Source organism: Camelus ferus, chromosome X (assembly GCF_009834535.1).
Source record: "Camelus ferus isolate YT-003-E chromosome X, BCGSAC_Cfer_1.0, whole genome shotgun sequence".
Classification (NCBI taxonomy): Eukaryota; Metazoa; Chordata; class Mammalia; order Artiodactyla; family Camelidae; genus Camelus; species Camelus ferus.
The window spans coordinates 55,062,591-55,083,549 of record NC_045732.1 but is presented as its reverse complement, the minus strand read 5'-3'; the positions used below and the strand labels follow the sequence as shown (position 1 = coordinate 55,083,549).

General features: G+C 33.6%; 1 protein-coding gene across 5 annotated transcripts in view; it reads right to left on the bottom strand.

Annotated features, from left to right (window-relative positions):
• Positions 1 to 20,959, bottom strand: part of APOOL (apolipoprotein O like) — a 64,252-nt gene that overhangs the window by 21,564 nt on the left and 21,729 nt on the right. Inside the window, exons 2-3 of one of the 5 annotated variants that reach the window (XM_032474535.1) lie at positions 10,293 to 10,318; positions 7,500 to 7,604 (exon numbers count right to left, since the gene is read on the bottom strand). The exons of 1 other annotated variant lie outside the window; for it this stretch is intronic. In XM_032474535.1, the coding sequence (XP_032330426.1) occupies positions 7,500 to 7,604; positions 10,293 to 10,295 (108 nt within the window). In that variant the 5' untranslated portion in view covers positions 10,296 to 10,318. Of the gene's footprint in view, positions 1 to 7,499; positions 7,605 to 10,292; positions 10,319 to 13,222; positions 13,244 to 20,959 lie in introns of those variants that run through there. 3 more of the 5 variants (XM_032474533.1, XM_032474536.1, XM_032474534.1) reach the window with 3 other exon arrangements.

The following is a 20,959-nucleotide window of genomic DNA, read 5'->3' as shown; positions in this document are numbered from 1 at the left end:
TAGCCATAATAGCCAAAAAGTGGAAAAAACCCAAATGTCCATCAACTGATATATGGATAAACAACATTTACTGCATTCATAGAATGTACTATTATTCAGCAATAAAAAAATGACACACTGATACATTCTGTAGCATGGATGAGACTTGAAAACATATCAGTAATTGAAAGATGTCACTCACAAAAGGCCACATATTGTATGATTTTATTCATATGAAATGTCTAGCACAGGCATATCCATAGAGAAAGAAAGTAGATCAGTGGTTATCAGGGGCTTGGGAGAGAGTGGAATTGAAGTGATGATAATGGATATTGGCTTTCTTTTTGTAGTGATGAAATTTTTCTAAAATTAGCAGTAATGATCACACAACTCTGTAAATATACTAAAAACCATTAATTGTTAAAAAACTAAAACATTAATAAATGCTCATAACTTTTGGTTAGGCAAAAATTTATTAGACATGACACCCAAATTATAATCTATAAATTTAAAAACTGATAAACTGGATTTTATCAAAATTAAAATCTTCTTTTTCTCAAAAGACACTGTTAAAAGGAGGAAGTGTGTGTAGAATAATGACCCCCACCCAAAGACATTCATGTCATAATACCTGGATCCCATGAATATGTTATATTACATGGTAAAGGAGAGTTAAGGCTGTATATGTAATTAACATTAATCAGGTGACCTTAAGATAGGAAGATTTTCCTGGATTATCTGAGCAGGTTCAAAGTAATTAATCATATGATATTAAAAATGAAAGGGGGCAGTGGAAGGATAGAGCCAAGGGGGGATGTGATTATAGAAGAATGGTCAGAGTGATGAGATGTGAAAATGACTTACACTACTTTTCCTAGCTTTGAGAGGAAGTGGGCCATAAGCTAAGGAAATTGGGCCAGCCTCTACAAGCTGAAAACAGGAGGGAAACTGATTCTCTCAAGAGCCTCCAGAAAGAAATGCAGCCCTGCTAATGTCTTGATTTTAGCCCAGTGATACTTGTGTTAGAATTCTAACTTACAGGAACCATAAGATAATAAAATTGTGCTGTTAAAATCACAAAGTTCATAGTCATTTGTTACAGAAGCAATGAAAAAGTAATACAGACGGAAAAGATAAGCCACAGTTTGGGAGAAAATATTTGTAAAACACATACCTGATATAGGGCTGAACATCCAGAATATATAGGATTAGGATTAGGATGCTAAAGCTCAATAATAAGAAAAAAACAACCTAATAAAAGTGGGCCAAATATTTTAACAGACTCCACCAAAGAAGATACATGAATGGCAAATAAACACATGAAAAGATGCTCAACATTTATCAATAGAAAAATACAAGTTAAATGTACAATGTTACATCTACATATAACCACTAGAATGACAAATATATAAAATGATGTTCAACTTCATTAATAACATGAAAATACAAATGAAAACTACAACAAGATAGCATTTCAACTCCACCCATTTGGCACATTGAGAATATCAAGTGTTGACAAGAATGTGGAGCAACCTAAACATTTATATACTGCTTGTGGGAATGTAAACGGGTATACACACTTTGAAAAACAATTTAGCATATACTATAGTAAATTTGAAAATGTTACATATTGTATGACCTAGTGGTTTCAGTCCTAGATATATTTAGAGAAACTCTTGTAATTGTGCACCTAAAGATATGTACAATAATGTTCATAGCAATGTTTTGATCGCAAAAATCTGGAAACAACTCAAATGCCTATCAACAGTAGAAGGGATAATTAAATTGGTGTATATCCAACAGTGAAATATTACAAATTAGGGACAATATATAAATTACAGTTACATGGAAAAATCTGGGTGGATTTCAGGAATGTTGAACATAATAAAATAACTGTAGAACAAAAAAGGTAGTATGTAGAAATACATGCAGGTATGTTTCAAAACATCAATATACAGCTTGAAAACTTGCAAAACCAAAAAACAATGTTTAGCAATACAGACTTATAAGGTAAAGTTAAAAAGTAAAAAAAGGGAGCAATAATCAAAATTCATGGAAGTGGTTATCTCTGAATGGATAGGGAACAGGATGAGAACCAGGGTATTTTATTTTGTTTTTCCTTCAAAGTGGATGGTAGGTTGGTAGGTGTATGTCTGTTCATCATATTATAATTTTTATAACTTTCATAACCTGATTAAACAGCCTTTTGATTCTAATCTATATTTAATAAAAACAAATATAAAACATAGAAATAATTATGAAAAATTTAATGAGGTAAGGACTTATTTCCTTCAAAAACATGTTTTGCTTTTATGATCAGGGTGAAGCACCTTTTCTGTAAAGTTTGGTAAAGACATCATTGGGGACAATCAAGCTCACAAATCAATAGCAAGGGAACTAGATCATTAATCGCTTCGGATTTGATCTTCTACCAGTAACAAACGTGAAACAGTGTAGGTCTGGTAAAACTTTACCAATAATGGGTCATAAAATTCTTATTTTACCATTAGATAGATGACCCTTTGCTATCTATACCAGGATTAAATAGTTAGTGTTTCTCTTTCTAGACTAATGCTTGAAATTTAAATTCACCACATTGGCAACTATGTATAATTAGGAAGGTCAGAGGTACATATTTCATATTGAGTGTGTATCACATATAAAAAGCAGGCACACAGCCCAGTAAGGAATTTTCCAGCTCCCAAAGAAAGTAAGAATGCATGTGGATGAATGGATTTTAGAGTAGATAAGACTGTTTACTTGTATGTTTGTCCATCATACTCTCAGTCTTTCTATTCTTTATGCTCCTCAAGCAAAATCTATTGATTCTTCCTTTATACCCTAATTATATCAACAGTTTAAAGAACTGGTTTGTTATTTGTGGTCTATGTAAACAAAATTTTATATATGCAGTTTTTTTTAGGAAGAGCATCCAAAGTTTTCATCAGATTCTCAAAGGGGTCAAAATGGTTAAGAATAAGTGCTTTAAAGTATTTTCCTTCTTAGGTATGGGCATTCAAGGTATGGTTTATGATAAAAGTATTTATTGAAATGATAAAAGTGACAAACTCCTACCTAGACTAACTAATAAAAAAAGAGTAGAATCAAATAAAATTAGAAATGAAAGAGGAGATATTACAATGGACACCTCAGAAACAAAAAGAATCTGCCAAAAAACTAGATAACTTAGAAGAAGTTAATAAATTTCTAGAAACATACAACCCACCAAGACTAAATCAAGAAGAAATAGAAAGCCTGAATAGACCAATAACCAATAAGGAGTTTGAACCAGTAATCAAAAACCCCTCAACAAAGAAGAACCCAGGACCACATGACTTCATGGGTGAATTAAACATTCAAAGAAGAATTAATACCAGTCCTTCTTAAACTCTCCTAAAAAACAGAAGAGGGAACACTTCCAAATTCATTAGATGGCATCACTCTGATATCAAAGCCAGACAAAGGCACTGTAGGAAAAGAAAACTACAAGCCAATATCCCTAACGAACAGATGTAAAAATCCCCAATAGAATAATATCACGCTGAATTCAAAAGGACATTAAAACAAGTATACAACATGAACAAGTGGGTTGTATCCCTGGGATGCAAGGATGATTCAACATATGCATATCAATGTGATATACTGCATTAACAGAATAAAAGATAAAAACCACATCATCTCAGATGATGCTAAGTGACATAAGCCAGACAGAAAGAGAAATAAATACTGTATGATCTCACTTATAAATAGAATCTGAAACAGACTCAGAACCAGAGAGCAGAACAGTGATTATTGGGATGGGATGAGGTGGAGGGGAAATAGAGGAGGTGTTGGTTAAAGAGTACAAAGTTTCAGACAAACAAATGGCCAACAGGCACATGAAAAAATACTCAGTATCACTAATTATCAGAGAAATGCAAATCAAAACTACAATGAGGTATCACCTCACACCAGTCAGAATGTCTATCATTAAAAAGTCTACAAATAATAAATGCTGGAAAGGGTGTGGAGAAAAGGGAACCCTCCTATACTGTTGGTGGGAATGTAGTTTGGTGCAGCCATTATGGAAAACAGTATGGAGATTCCTTAAAAAACTAAAAATAGACTTATCCTATGATCCAGCAATCCCACTCCTGGGTATATACCTGGAGGGAACTCTAATTTGAAAAGATACATGAACCCCAATGTTCAGAGCAGCACTATTTACAATAGCCAAGACATGGAAGCAACCTAAATGTCCATTAACAGATGACTGGATAAAGTTGTTGTATATTTATACAATGGAATACTGCTCAGCCACAAAAAAGAATAAAATAACACCATTTGCAGCAACATGGATGGACCTGGAGATCGTCATTCTAAGTGAAGTAAGCCAGAAAGAGAAAGAAAAAATACTGTATAATAGCACTCATATGTGGAATCTAAAAAAGAAAAAGAGGACAAAAATGAACTCATCTACAAAACAGAAACAGACTCGCACACATAGTAAACAATCTTACGGTTTTATGGTTACTGGGGGAAAGGGGATGGGAAGTGATAAATTTGGGAGTTTGAGATGTGCAAATGTTAACCACTATATATAAAAATAGATAAAAATGAATTTCTTCTATATAGCACAGGGAACTATATTCAATATCTTGTAATAACTTTTAATGAAAATGAAAAAAATTTAATTGCAAAAAAATAGTACAAAGTTTCAGTTATACAAGAAGTGCCATATATCTAATACATATCATGATGACTATAGTTAATAATACTGTATTGTATATTTAAAATTTGCTAAGAGGGTAGATCTTAAGTGTTCTCGCCATACACATCAGAAAATGGTAATGATGTGAGGTGAGAGATGTATTAATTAGCTTGATTGTAGTGATTATTTCACAATGTATAATCCCATATACATATGTCAAAACATCAAGTTGTACACTTTAAGTATATATTCTTATTTGTCATTTATACCTCTATAAAGCTGGGGAAAAGAGGGATTTCAATTCTATTCTGAGAAATTTGTTTTTACTGACAAAAGAATATTTTCATCACAGATTGAGGCCCTGGGCTTAAATGTCATTTATTGTATAAATACAACTTGTCTGTACTCGATTAGAAATTAAGATTATATATTAGATTCAGTAAACTATAAAACCACATTTAAATTAAATTGAACCAAAGTAACTAGCACTCTCAAATCAATATTTCTTCTCTGTTATTTTTTTTGCTGAAAACAAGCAAATGACAAGAAAATAAGTCAAATTCACATTACAGAAATATTTTTAAAAGAAATTATCTGGTAACATCTATGGCTGACTGTAAACACAGCCCAAGTGTCATTTTGCAGATCTGAATACTGCAAATTTTATGGTTTAAAAAAATGGTCACCCCACACATCTGCAGAGTTTTCTAATAAACAGAGATTTAATTACATTCACTAGATGGTAATTAATAAGGTAGGAGTATACTAATACTTTTAAAAAAGATGTTTAACAAGGAGAGTTGAACTCAAAAAGGATTTTCTGATTAGCCACAAGTTCACCAGAAGATTCAATTAACCAGAACATGTCCTTCATAAAGTATTTTGGCTTAGTAGAGACTTAACTGTAAACAGATTTAAACAAAGGTATAACTCACTTTATACAATAAAAGTACCTGGAAATATTTCATGCAAATCATATTTTGATTCTTTCAGCAACTTTAAGTTCCTCAAGGATTGAGTCCTGATTTTGTGAAGAGTCCCTAGCACTTAGCTAACAATCAATTTTGTTTAAATAATTAAATTAAATCCTATTTAAAATGTACTGGGGGAATATAACAAATACCAACAAATCCTGTGTATTCCATACTATAGTAAAGAGTGCAAATTTGTTTTAAAATTCAGAAATATGTAAATAGCTATTAGGGACAAATGCTAGTTACCTATTGTCCAACCTAGATTTCGATGTTTCCAAAGATGGGAGTGTCAAGGTAGGCTTGAAAACATTATCTCTCTAAGATTAAAAAGGAGAAAGAATCCTGAGAGTCAACAAGTATGTAGGAGAGTAAATCTATCCTAGACTGCTAATGAAAATTAATAAAACTTGGTACCCAGTGCTTAGTATATGCCTCACAGATATATGAGGAACTCAGGAAATATTCTTTGTTTAATGAATGAATAAATACCACATTTATGCATATCAGTTTGGCAATGTATTGATATTTTTCATGCCTTCTGACCTACAATTCCATTTCTAGAAATTTATTCTTAGAAAATCATTATAGATGTATAGCTTTATGTACAAGGTATCTTGGCAAAGCACTGATTACAACAGCAAAATAACTGGAAATATGCTAAATTTCCAAAAATTTATGGAAATTGTACATTTGATAATACACTCATACAACAGAATATTTATGCCACCATTAAGAATTCTGTCCAATGTCATCCAACTAGTCAGTGGTGGTAGAGTCAGGATTCAGATTCAGGCCTGTCTGACTCAAGTATATATTTCTAAGTATATAGATAAGCCTTAAGGGTGACTTGAGGCTGGAAAAGATGAAAAGTACAATGGTGAATAGAATCAGTAATCACAAAATACTAGCAGGCTGGCATGATGGACTAGATCAACACGATAAAACTTAAAAAGGCATAAATGTACCAGTAACTAAGTTCAAAAAGTCTACATGCATAAGTACAGACTGGGAAAAGACACAGCTTACCAGCAGCCCATGTAAAAAAGTTTAATGAATTTTTAGAGAAGGGCAAGTTCACTATGTTATGGTCTAAGGCTGATTATAAGCAAGGTTGATTGTGAAGATTCAAAAGAAAAATAAATACAAAAATGAATGTCATCTTAGGCTGCATTAATAGAAATATATTATCTAGAATAAGTAAAGTCAGAGCCTGACTCTATCCTACATAAGTCAAAATACTTAAACTTGAAGAAAACACTAAGCATCCTGAACATTAGAACATATAATTATGAGACAGGTTTGTGTTTGACATAAGGAAGGACTTTAAGTTGAATGAGAGCTGCCAGAAAGTGGAATGGGCTCCCTTAGGTTCCTTTATCTAGTTTTATTCATGTAGAAGAAAATGACCAGTTAGTGTGCCTATTGTAGAGAGGATTACAGTATCACAGAGAAGGCTGAACTAGAAAATATCTAAGGTCACTTTCAAACCAGATTTTCATGAATTTCTTAAACTAAAGCTTCCAAATATGAGGTGTACCTGTATACATTTTTCAAGAAAGAAAAATCAGACTACTTAGAAGTACTAAAACCCTGTACTACTCATTGAATATTCATTAAGAAAAAAATCACCAATTGCTTTTCATTAGAGTTAAGATTTTAGATGTTTGGGTTAAATATAATATAGTGTTTATTTTGAGACAACTTGTAACTATCTTTCAACTTATAAAATGTGCCTAACAATTACTTCAAAGCCATTTTTGATGAGTAGAGTTAACTGAAAAAAAAAAAAAAGAAACCTCACAGCTTTTGCATCATATTTATGCTATACAAAATTCAAACTTTTGTAGGCAAGTTACCTGCTCTGGTTTCACTAGCTGCTTTTTGGATTCCTCTTCCTTGGCTGCATACACACTTATAGATGCACATATCAGACCTGCTGGCATGGTTGTCAGCTTTCCCATCTGAGAAAGATATATCAAAAAAAGGTATTTTTAATTGAAAAGCTTCCCATCCTCCATTTCCTGATAAATTTGGGGAGGCATCTGAGGAACACTATAGGTTTCATTTACGTTTATTAAAAACTCAAGCATTCCAAATTATATTCTACATTTTTAGGACATAGATCCTAATACTAGATGGTATAGTATTTTTTTAACCAATTTGTTCACTATTTCATGTGAAATATAGCAATATAATAATTGCCAGGAAGATGTGAATACAAAATTTGAGGAATCAAGTGGGATAGATTATAGTATTTACTCAGTCCACAAATATTAATTGAGCAGCTACTATGTGCCAGACTAATCAGGGAACAAAATAAAGATTCTTGCTCTCATGGAGCTGACATTCTAGTGAAGACAGGTGATAAACACAATAAATAAATTAGATGGTATATTACAAATTGATAAATGCTATGGAGAAAGTAAAGGATAAGGGTGATCAGGAGTACTGGGTGATTCAGGTTGTATCTTGAAATAAAATTTATAATTACATTATTTATAAAAATAATTTCCTTCCATTACAATTCCTTTGCCCCTAACTTTCCCAATGCATTTGTTTTTTACCTGTTTCATGCTTAATCTAAAGCCAAAAGTGACCACTGTTTTGGATATAACTTTATTTGAATTAAGAATATAGAACAATTACTGGTTCTAAAAACAAAGTGTTCCAGTGTTTATCCAGGTGCCAAAATAATTCCTAAAGATTAGCCATTCAACAAGGCCAAATGTAAAGCTTTCTAAGGAACAGCTATTTTAAGAGCTTGATTCTTTAGATGGGAAAGGAGGCTTGCTGAAATGGACAAAAGACATCCTGGAAAAGTTTTCTCTGGCTTACACACAAATGGAATTGCTCAAGAACTGGGAGAAACACTGACCAAAGGATTCTAAATGTTCTCTGATAATAGTGACAGTGTCTGTACTTCATTTCTGACATATTTTTCACTATTTCTGGGCAGAATAAGGAAATTACAGGCACTAGCTAAGCAATTTCCTGTTTAAATGAGGCACAACTCTGATTTAGATTGAGACTCCAGAAATATATGTTAAAATAAGGACTCAACACTAGTAAGAGAAATCTTGTTCACTGTTTTTCCCCCATTAAGCCTCCCTCTAATACATACGTCAGCATCACAGAATGATTTATCTAGGCCAGCTTTCCCAAAAGACACCTCTTTTGATTTCTTATACCCAGTTGGTATTCACTAGTGAAATAACAAAATTTCCACTCAATACCTATGTCAGGTGTCAATAAAAAAATATTAAAACTGATGCCAGCAAGGATGCTTTCCTATGTAGCAAAAAAATTTTGTTACTAAAGCTCTAAAGTGATTATTTGAAGGATGTCAATTCTTACATATTTAAAAGCTGTTTTAAAATACCGGATTAGACCTTACTCCCTAGATATAAGAAAAACACTTCTGAAGTATGCTACTATCTCAAAAATTTTCAACATCCTAATGTTCTCAGGGCATAGTCATCTTACTTCACATAATGTAGTAATAACAATAATAACAATAAGAAGAAGGAGGCAGAGGAGGAGAAGAAGAAGAAGACTATAAAATAAACTCATAAGTGTTACTTAATAATTATGATCCAGTGCTCCAAAGTGTGGGTTGACTAACTAAACTAGCAGCCCAAAAAGTTAATACAATATACCTTGAAAAACATCTAAGTATCTTTGCTACATTTTCTACTCTGTAGGGTAGCATCCATCCACCTTGACTTTTATTGATAAGGCAGTGTGTCATAATGGAAAAAACATAAGCTTAGGAGTTGCACAGACCTGGTTTTTAATACCAGTTGTGGAACTAACTGTCTAAATCTGGACAAGTTACTTAAGATGTTAAGAGTTATACTGCTAATTACTAGCTGCATTTGGTTATTTAGATTTATTAAAAATAAATAAAATTCAAAAATTTAGTTCTTTACTCACATTAGCCCCATTTCAAGTGCTCAACAGCATACTGTAGAGCACAGATATATAATAATTCCATCATGAGGGAAGTTCTACTGGACAGGGTTATCTTAGAGTCTCAAGTTACATATCTGAAAAAAAAAGGTGATGACCATAATAACAATAAAAATATTATTGCCTCTGAACAAAAAAGGCCAAGATTTTGATCAAAAGAAAACAGGCATGCTCAATATCACCTAATTATCAGAGAAATGCAAATCAAAACAACAAAGAGGTATCACCTCACACCAGTCAGAATGGCCATCATTCAAAAGTCCACAAATGACAAATGCTGGAGAGGCTGTGGAGAAAAGGGAACCCTCCTACACTGCTGGTGGGAATGCAGTTTGGTGCAGCCACTGTGGAAAACAGTATGGAGATTCCTTAAAAGACTAGGGATAGACTTAACCATATACCCAGGAATCTCGCTCCTGGGCATATATCCAGAAGGAAGTCTACTTCAAAAAGACACCTGCACCCCATTGTTCATAGCAGCACTATTTACAATAGCTAAGACATGGAAACAGCCTAAATGTCCATCAACAGATGACTGGATAAAGAAGAGGTAGTATATTTATACAATGGAATAGTATTCAGTCATAAAAACTGACAACCTAATGCCATTTGCAGCAACATGGATGCTCCTGGAGAATGTCATTCTAAGTGAAGTAAGCCAGAAAGAGAAAGAAGAATACCATATGAGATCGCTCACATGTGGAATCTAAAAAAAAAAAAAAAAAAGAACATAAATACAAAACAGAAACCAACTCATAGACATAGAATACAAACTTGTGGTTGCCAAGGGGGCGGGGGGTGGGAAGGGACAGACTGGGATTTCAAAATTTGTAGATGCTGACAGGCATATGCAGAATAGATAAACAAGATTATACTGTATAGCACAGGGAAGTGTGTACAAGATCTTGTGGTAGCTCATAGTGAAAAAAAATGTGACAATGAATATATGTATGTTCATGTATAACTGAAAAATTGTGCTCTACACTGGAATTTGACACAACATTGTAAAATGACTATAACTCAATAAAAAAATGTTTAAAAAAAAGAAAACAGGCAGACTGGCACACTCAGGCCTTTTCCAAACACAGGTTTTACTAATGAAAAAGGCATCACTATCCAGAGAGGCAGGTGATTGTACATCACACTGAAAAACTTAGAATGTGGATTGGCAAACTACAGCTCTGGGCTAAATCTGGCCTGGACTCTGAGCTAAAAATGCTTTTTTTTTTAAAAAAAAATAAAATAAAAATTTGTAAAAACAAAAATAAACAAAAACCAAAGAATAGGTGACCTTATGTGTCCTACAAGTCTAACATATTTACCATCTGTCCCTTTCCAGAAAAAGAAATGCCAACACCTGATTCAGAAAATCAAATAAGATATTTATAAAGCATCAGAGCTTGGGGGTATTATAAACATTTATAGGTTCATAAGGTTGCTAGTTAAATAATATCAAAAGTGGTCAGAGGCAATCCTAGTTTTCACAAGGTAAGACTTTAAGTTAAAAATAAATGACTTGTAACTTCAAAATAAATGACTTGTCAATTCAGAATGATAAATGTCTTGTTTAAAATCAATGAGAGATAAAAACAGCTTCCTCCTAAAGATAGCAAACAGGTCCTAGAACATAATTCTATCATACAGAGATTTACAAATACCAAGACTGAAGATGAGCATCAGCTAACTCCCCCATGAGACTCAATCCTTCCAAGTGCTTTTGTAATCAAAATATAGTTGATTTTCATCATTTGCAGTAGTTATTTTCCATAAAGTCACCATGAACACTGATTTAGCCAATACTGAACCACTGTTTCTAAGGAAAATATAGGGTTAATTTCTTGTGACAATCTGGTTACATTTTCATCAACTGATCAATACATAACCTTGTTTCATATGTGTTTCTGTTTAAAGACACCTTATTTACCATGTATTGTTGATTCATTAACATTGAACTCGTGGCCAACAGCACTATAACTCATGTCCAAATGAAGTTTATTGAACATACATATTTTCTCCCTAAGGCATAGCACAGATTTCTTGTACTTAAGAACACTAGATAGCACTTACGCACTATGCATGGAGCCATTTTATATAGCAGCATCACCAAAAAAATAAAAATGAAAACAGCACAAATTAGACCACAAAAGGGACACGTTCACAATATGAGAGCTGGAAAAAACAAGGCAGAGCATTAACTGCTCCAAATTCACATGAAAACATAAATATATCTGTCTTCTCTTCCTTATAACAGAATTGAAATTTAAAGTTCCCTTCTATAAGAATTTATGTTACCTATTTTATTATAAAGAGTATATATTTATTACATGCTAATTTAAAATCAGCCCTAATCATTATAATTCTGCTTTAGAGATGTATCATCATGTAGTAAAAGTTATCTTATTAAATTAAGAATCCTGTGATAAGTATAAAACAAAAATGGAAATTTTAAAAAGTGAGCCCTAAAAACTAAAAGGACAATGAAATAAACAAACAATGCAGAGGCAATGATCACACAGACAGGAACAATTCAAAGTGAATTTACAACCAAGTAATTGACCTTCCATCTTTAATGGGCTATACCCAAAGTACAAAGAGAACATCAAAAAACAAACCAATCATGATTTCCTGATTGACCCATTGGTTTTTTAATAACATATTGTTTAATCTCCATGCTTTCCTTTTTCTCTCCTTTGCTTCTCTGTTGTTGATTTCCAGTTTCATGGCATTGTGGTCAGTAAAGATGCTTGAGATAATTTCTATCTTCTTAAAATTGTTGAGGTTTCTTTTGTGCCCTAGTACATGATTGATCCTGGAAAATGTTCCATGTGCACTTGAAAAGAATGTATATCCTATTTTTTTGGGGTGTAATGCTCTGAAAATATCCACCAAATCTAGTTTTTCTATTGTATTATTTAATTTCTCTGTTGTCTTGTTTATTTTCTGTCTGGAAACCGACAAAGGCTTGATCTCCAGAATATATAAGCAGCTCATACGACTCAATAAGAAAAAAATAAACAACCCAATTCAAAAATAGGCAGAAGACCTAAACAAGCAATTCTCCAAGGAAGACATACAAATGATCAATAGGCACATGAAAAAATGCTCAATATCACTAATTATCAGAGAAATGCAAATCAAAACTACAATGAGGTATCACCTCACACCAGTCAGAATGGCCATCATTCAAAAGTCCACAAATGACAAATGCTGGAGAGGCTGTGGAGAAAGGGGAACCCTCCTACACTGCTGGTGGGAATGCAGTTTGGTGCAGCCACTGTGGAAAACAGTGTGGAGATTACACAAAAGACTAGGAATAGACTTACCGTATGACTCAGGAATCCCACTCCTGGGCTTGTAGCCAGAAGGAACCCTACTTCAGGATGACACCTGCACCCCAATGTTCATAGCAGCACTATTTACAATAGCCAAAACATGGAAACAGCCTAAATGTCCATCAACAGGTGACTGGATAAAGAAGAGGTGGTATATATATACAATGGAATACTACTCAGCCATAAAAACCGACAACATAATGCCATTTGCAGCAACATGGATGCTCCTGGAGAATGTCATTCTAAGTGAAGTAAGCCAGAAAGAGAAAGAAAAATACCATATGAGATCGCTCATATGTGGAATCTAAAAAACAAAAACAAACAAACAAACAAAAACAAAGCATAAATACAGGACAGAAATAGACTCATAGACAGAGAATACAGACTTGTGGTTGCCGGGGGGTGGAGGGTGAGAAGGGATAGACTGGGATTCAAAATTGTAGAATAGATAAACAAGATTATACTGTATAGCACAGGGAAATATACACAAAATGTTATGATAACTCACAGAGAAAAAAATGTGACAATGAGTGTGTGTATGTCCATGGATGACTGAAAAATTGTGCTGAACACTGGAATTTGACACAACATTGTAAAGTGATTATAAATCAATGAAAAATGTAAAAAAAAAAACCAAACCAATCAACCTTAAAACTTCTTAATAATCATATTGTTGGTTGCAGTTTTGGCATTTTGTTATGAAACTGTTATGTGTATATTATAGGATAAGATATTTAAATATGCTGACATTTTAAAGATTAGATTTTTTCAGTATAGGAGAAAGATAAAAGATTGATGAAGTTAAAGCAAGATTCTGTAGTTCTGAATTTGAATAAGAGGTCAGTTCATTATCTGATATTATGATATAGGAAATACAGAAGATAGAGAAATACATTAAAAACTATGGAAATTCAGTATGAAAATTCAAGAATTCAGAAACTCTATACAGCTAATGAAATGATCCGATTTCTTTAATAAATAATAGAGATGGAGGAAAACTTGAGAGACTTAAAATCAAGAAATTGGAATATATGGATACTATTAGAGTCAGAATCAAAAAAATGAACTTTAAAAAATTATGATACATTCACAGATATTTTAACATTGACTAGATATTAGATATTAAGGAATTACTATTAATTTTTAGGTGTGATAATATTTTTAAAGCATTCTAAAGTGCTATATATTGATACTTTTATAGACAAAATATGTCTGGGATTTGCTTCAAATAATCCAGGGGTGGGGTAGAGGTGGAACAAGATTGGCCAGGAATTGTTGAAGCTGGATGATAGGTTTATATTTTGTAATATTATATTTTATATACTATGTTTTACATATTATGCTACATTATATTATTATATTTCACATTGTTCTCTATAATTTTGTAAATGTTTGAAATTTTCTATAATAAAATTTTTTAAAAGATTCCTATGAAACTCTGGATACATATCATTATAATCTTTCAACAGTATTTACTAGCTAAAATGAGGACAGTTTAGTAGGAATAGCAATAAAAGGCTTCTAAGAACAGAAGCAAGCACTCTATTACCAACTTCATTATTCCAATGTTACTCAAAAGTACAAAAATGATGTAGTTTATTGTTTTTGTCTCTTGTTTACTCCTTACTATCTATCCTTTGATTCTGTAAACATTGTTAAGTGCCTACTGTACAATTACATTAGGTGCTGGGGTTAAAAAGACGATTAAGATATAATCCATGTCCTCAAAGAATCACAGTCTAGCAGAGGAGACAGATGTATAATACAAAAAGAGCCTAGAGTGATGAGTGTTACAATACAAGTAGGTGCTACAGGGCCATGAACATAGACCAGGCCCTTACCATCTGTTTGGTAAAGTAATGGGAAAAGGACAGATTCAAATTCTAGTTCTACTACTTACTACTGGTATGGCTTTGGGCAGGTGATGTGAATGGGTGTCAATTTTCACACATGTAATATTAGCTATTTCACAGTGACAAGCACAGAAAAAGGGCTCATGTAACTATTATTACATCATCATTACTGTCATCATCAACCTCCTAGTCAATGGCCACCACTCCATTCTCATCTAATTCCAACCAACTGTAATTTCCACTGTCAAACCAAAATAATTCTTTTGTCAGTCAGATTACTACCCTACTCAAGAAAATAAATTGGCCCTCCCTTTCCTAGCACACTGTTTAAAACCATTTTGTACTTTCTAGGTTCTCCATAATCTATCTACAATTTGTATAAGCACTCTCAACATTTATCCTGAGCTTCTTACTGCACTTGAAGCTAGCCACTGGTGTTAGTATTTTCTCCCAAAGTAGGCTGTTAACTCATTGGGAATAGGGGAACAATATATACTTGTTGACAAGATGAGTTCCCTGGCATTGATGAGAGCCTCTTCCAGACACGTAAATTTAAACATGAGACACATGGGCCTGGGAAGTTTACAGCTGTGTATCTTTCACATCTGAAGCACCACCACTGCATTTTAAATGTCTGTCTAACAGTGACAGCAGATGCTGTGGCAGGCTAGAAGAGCTGCAATGCTGCAGGAAACTGAAGTAAAACGCTCCCTTTCATTCTTCCAGTCACCAGTCCGGCCTGCTTTATATCTTGGCCCCACAGTATTCCAAATCACAATATTTGACCTTTGACCAATATAATTCATAAAAATAAATATGATTTCTCCACATCACTCAAAGGAAAAGTAACCGTATTTTTGACACCTGGGGGTGGGTACAAGCCTTAGCAGATGCTGGCATATTGAAATAGAGCTATGTAACAACTACACCATGCAAACAGCCAGCTAGACCTTCAAATTGAGATCTGTAAGAAAATTCAATTGTGCTTACAATACTGCAAGTGTAAACTGCTTTGAAATATCTGGCTCAACAACATCTTACTCAGATAGGTAAAGTTGAGACTGATGATTCTATGGTAGCATTCTTGATTCCCACTTATAAAAACTTATCTCAATTTCCAGCCAATATATACATGCCCATCTGTCTACTACACTCTTCTAACTACATAATAGAAACAATAAGTTTAATTTAAAAATATTTGGCTGAAGAACTTGGTGGGTCTATTTCCAGCACCCAATGAGCTGTTACAAATTGAGCTTAGTTATCAAAATTCAGTATAGCCATTAGCAGCTTAAAAGAACTTCATCTGCTGCAGTGTCGTTTGAGTTGTTCATTTGTGAAGATCTGAGAGGAAATCGTGATATAATGGAAAAAACACCAGGCTGTGAATTGGAACAGCTGTCTGGGCTCTGCTAATAATTCACTATGTCACCTTTTACAAGTAAATGCCCCCTCACTGTATGTCAGGCCGCCCATTTGTGAAAGGAAGCTGCACTGAAAGATGTCTAAAGTTCCTTCTAATTTTGACAATGCATGGTTTTAAAGTTCAGTGATAATTTCCAAGTGTATAATTTACTACAGAAAAGATATTGCCATTTTGCTTCTCTAAAAACCAGAAGGGAAGTCACCAAAAAATAATTTCCTCATATTAAAATAAAACTCTAGATTATATAGTCACATTGACATTGAACATCTTAAATGTGAAGACCCCAGAGGGGATTTCAAGAATTTAGAGATAACAGTCATTTAAAAACATACACAATTAAAAACTACATCCTATTTAAATAAATGAACTTGAATATGTCTTCCTAAAGGCCCCCCCCCACCTGTTTTTTAATGGAGATAGTGTAGGTGTGTGTGAAGGAGAGGAAGCAGTGGAAAGGATAGGAGAAATAGGTAATTATTACTAAACACAATAAATGGAATAAAAGTAAAATTATAACTTGAATAGCAATTTAAATTTCAAAGTGTTCAGATCTAGTAATACCACTGACTTGGCCATCAGAACAACTGTGTTTGGTCCCAGCTTTATTCCTGAACAACCAGGTAATCTCTAGTTAGTCATGTCATCTCTCTGGGCCAAAATTTCTTGATTTGTAAAATGAAAGACCTTGAGGAGGTAACTTGTTAGGGCTTTAGAACTGCACTATCCAATATGGTAGTCAATATCCACATGTGCTATTTAAATTTATATATCAATTAACTAAAATTAAAAAAAATGAAAATTCAGTTCCTTCATCCCCTTAGTCACATTTCAAGGCCTCAACAGATAGATACATGTGACTCTAGTGGCTACCATAGTGCACAGCACAGAAATAGAACATTTCCATCATCGAAGGAAGTTTTATTGGACAGCATTGCCTTAGAGCTCTAACCTTTAGGTTTTTTTTATGCTTCTATCAAAAACAAGAGATTAAGATTTTGATGAGATACATGTACTCCCATGTTTATTGTAGCATTATGGAAACAATCCAAAAGCTCATCAATGGGTGAACAGATAAAAAAGATGTGGTACATGTTCACAATGGAATATTATTCAGCCACAAAAATGATATCCTGCCATTTGCAACAACATGGATAGACTTTGAGCATCTTATACTAAGTGAGATAAGTCAGACAGAGAAAGACAAGTACTGTATGATATCACTTATATGTGGAATCTAAAAACGTCAAACCTGTAAAAAACAGAAAGTAAAATGGCAGTTACTAGGGGATGTGGGAAGGGGAATAAGATTGATCGTATCTAAGAGTACAAACTTGTAAGGAGTAGAGGGAGGGTACAGCTCAGTGGCAGAGTGTGTGCTTAGCATGCATGAGGTCCTGGGTTCAATCCCCAGAACTTTCATTAAAAATAAATAAATAAATAAACCTAATTACCTCCCCTCCACCAAAGCACTAAAAACTAAAAACCAAAAACCTAAAAAAAACAAAAATAAAAACAAAAACTTGTACTGAGTAGTAAATAAACCATTTAATGATTTAATGCACAGTATAATGAATACAGACAATAATACTGTACTATAATTATGTAATTGGATACATATTGCTATAACAGCAATCATATTATAATATATAAATGTATCAAAGTAATATGCTATACACCTTAAACTTACACAAGGTTACATGTCAAATTTACTCAATAAAAAAGAAAAGATTAAATCATTTACATGATTTTTGCTTTCAAATCTACCAGTTTTAACTCTATCCATCCATTTAGGGCATATATCCTGTCCTAAAAACAGCAGAAGAACTGGATACTGTTTATACCACTGCAGAGGAGTATAATGGCATCACATTTTCAAGAAAGTAAAAGGAAAATATGAAAATGAGAGATTTTTATCCTTTATAGGAATGGTTCTAAAAGATGGTCTAAATCTATAAATGTGTTCCAGGTTCCACTGTATACATTTTATTTCCATTTTCCCATTCTTTAAACAAAGATTAGTCAAACACTATGCCAGATACTAGGAATATAAACATAAGAAAAAGATATTCTCCCACCTCCCAAGCCCCATCTCTGAGTAAATTCATCACTTTTCTATCGTTGTCTGTGTTCACTACTCTCCTTCAGGAATTCTCTGATGCAGTTAAACTCAACTGGTTGCCTGTTTCCATGTCATTACCCACTACGAATACCCCCTTTACTAAATCTTGGCCATTCTTAAGAACTATTTAGATATGGCACACTTCATGTAGTCTTTCCTAACCTTTTAATTAGATTTGTTTTCTCACTCTATATATTGAACCCCACAGATTGCATTTTCCTTAAAGACAATGACTAAATCTTAGTAGTGTTGTAGCCACTTTGCCCCAGACTTGTATCAAGTACATGTTTTAGTATAAATTAATGATAGAAAATCATCAGGTTAGAGTAACCTATCGTTGGACAAATGTATGATCTAAAGTTTAAAATACGAAGTAATCCTATCCTCTTTATCCATTCTTTAGATTTTCATTTGGCCTACAAATCATTACCACTTTTCTGAAGTGTTAAAACTTAGAGCAGGGGTTAACAATCAGCATATTCAAGATAATCTCTCTGTTTATGTATTACATATTATTCCATAGCTTTAAACTTGGAATAAGCCAGATTTATGCCTCAAACAGGTCTCTCATCTGAAATTTGTTACTGTATGAAACACAAGGCTTATAAAATACAGTCTAATTTATTAATGATCAACAAAAATCTACAAATAAACCCATGATCTATTAGAGAACCATTTATTGGCTTATTTGATATGAAAACAGTCAAATCATGAATTTGCTTGTTTTGCCTTAGCCCTAAACTAACATTTTTGCCACAAACAAAATTAAAAAAAATACCATCTGGGAAAAATCCTGAAGCATGTTATCTGTACTATAAACTTAAGCCTGCTCTGTATGATAGTTATCCACTATCACCTAGTGTTTTTCGAAAATAGTACCTATAAGATATTTGAATAGCAGAGGTTTTTTTTATATATAAATAGAAGATTTGATTAGTAAAGTAAAAAGGTAGTAAAATATAGTACACCCCAGAGAATTGGGGCCAGGCCAACCCAAGAGAGGAAGAAAATGGCCTGAATAGCAGTTTTATTACTTCTAGACTAAAAACACTGTGGGGACATATGATGATCAAATGCAGTCCCAAAGTGAAATAAAGGGGGTGGTGGGGAGACACTCAGAAAGAAAAGATATTTTTTTCCTGATGACACCAAACTTGATTTTTAAAATTTAAAAATATACATGGTATTATGAATTGAATTTTTGTATCCCCCCAAATTCATATGTTGATGCCCTAACCCTTAATGTGATTGTATTAGGAGGTAGGGGGCTTTAGGATGTGATTAGAAGAAGTCACAGGGGTGGAGCCCCCATAATGAGATTAGTGTCCTTACATGAGAGCTCCCTCCCCCCTACAGTGTGCACAACGAAGACATCATGTGAGCATATAGCTCGATGGTGGCAGTCTGCAACTCATGAAGAGAGCCTTCAAGAACCAAATCTGCTGGCACCATGATCTTGGACTTCCCAGCTGCCAGAACTGTGAGAAATAAATGTCTGCTGTTTAAACCACCCAAACTATGGTATTTTGATAGCAGCTGGAGCTGACTAAGAAAAATAGTGTGACTCTAAAGTAAGGAGATTAATTTTCCTGTGGCCTTTGAAAATCTCTCTTTCATAAATCATGATTATTATTAGGTACAGTATGACCTTTGCTCCTAAAACTTTTCAGCATTTAGAGGAGTTTTAAAACCTGGGAAGGGGAAAAAGAGATAAGGCCTCATATTTTAGAATCTCTTGTGGCCAAAAAGCTGTCCTTCAACATCCAGTAACCAACAAAAAGGGAGAAGAACCAGAGAGCTGAGCATTACAGGCAAGGGATTCCAGTTGGTTAGTTGTGTTTATAAAAGGCTAGATTTATCATACAAAAGCTAAGAAGTGGAAGAAGTAACAAGAAATGTAAGAGACAAGAAAGAATAAAAGAAGAAATCAAAGATAGTAGCAGAGGCACACACTATAGCTGGGAAAGAAAGAGAATCAGCAATGAAATTAAAAGTGGGTGATGCAACAGCTCAACAATGTGGTAGTGGTACCTGTCTTATGTCTTAATATAATGTCCCTGAGCACATAAGGGATCCCTGAAGACATAATGTTCTGTGTTAAGGAGTACTTACTATGTGCCAGGTGCTTTACATATGTTGAATCTTTCAGTCTTCACAACAATCCAATATTGTGGGTTTAGGGTGGTTTTGGCTAAAGTTTTGGAATCCCTAACTCAAACTGGCTTCAACAATGACAAAACCTTATTCTCCCATGTAATAGGAAGTCTAGAAGTAGACAGAACTTTAGGATTGATGCAGTAACTTATCAAAACCCAGGTTCTTCCATCTCTCTGCTCTACTACCTATATGAAAAATGGCATTTTAAATGGTGCATAGGTTATGGCCTTTTTTTTGGAAACTAAATATCAAAGAGAAAGTAGTGACTTGTAGCACATCTGTAAAAGTGAAATAATACGAAGATGAATGTGCTGACAAAATAATACTCATTAATACATTAGTAACAGGAAAGAGGTAAATATTCTTTGAATGCCTACTATGCATCAGATTTTATGTTAACGGTGGAGAAAGCATACAGAGTATTTTGAATGCGGCAGACAAGTGAAAGGACACAAGAATC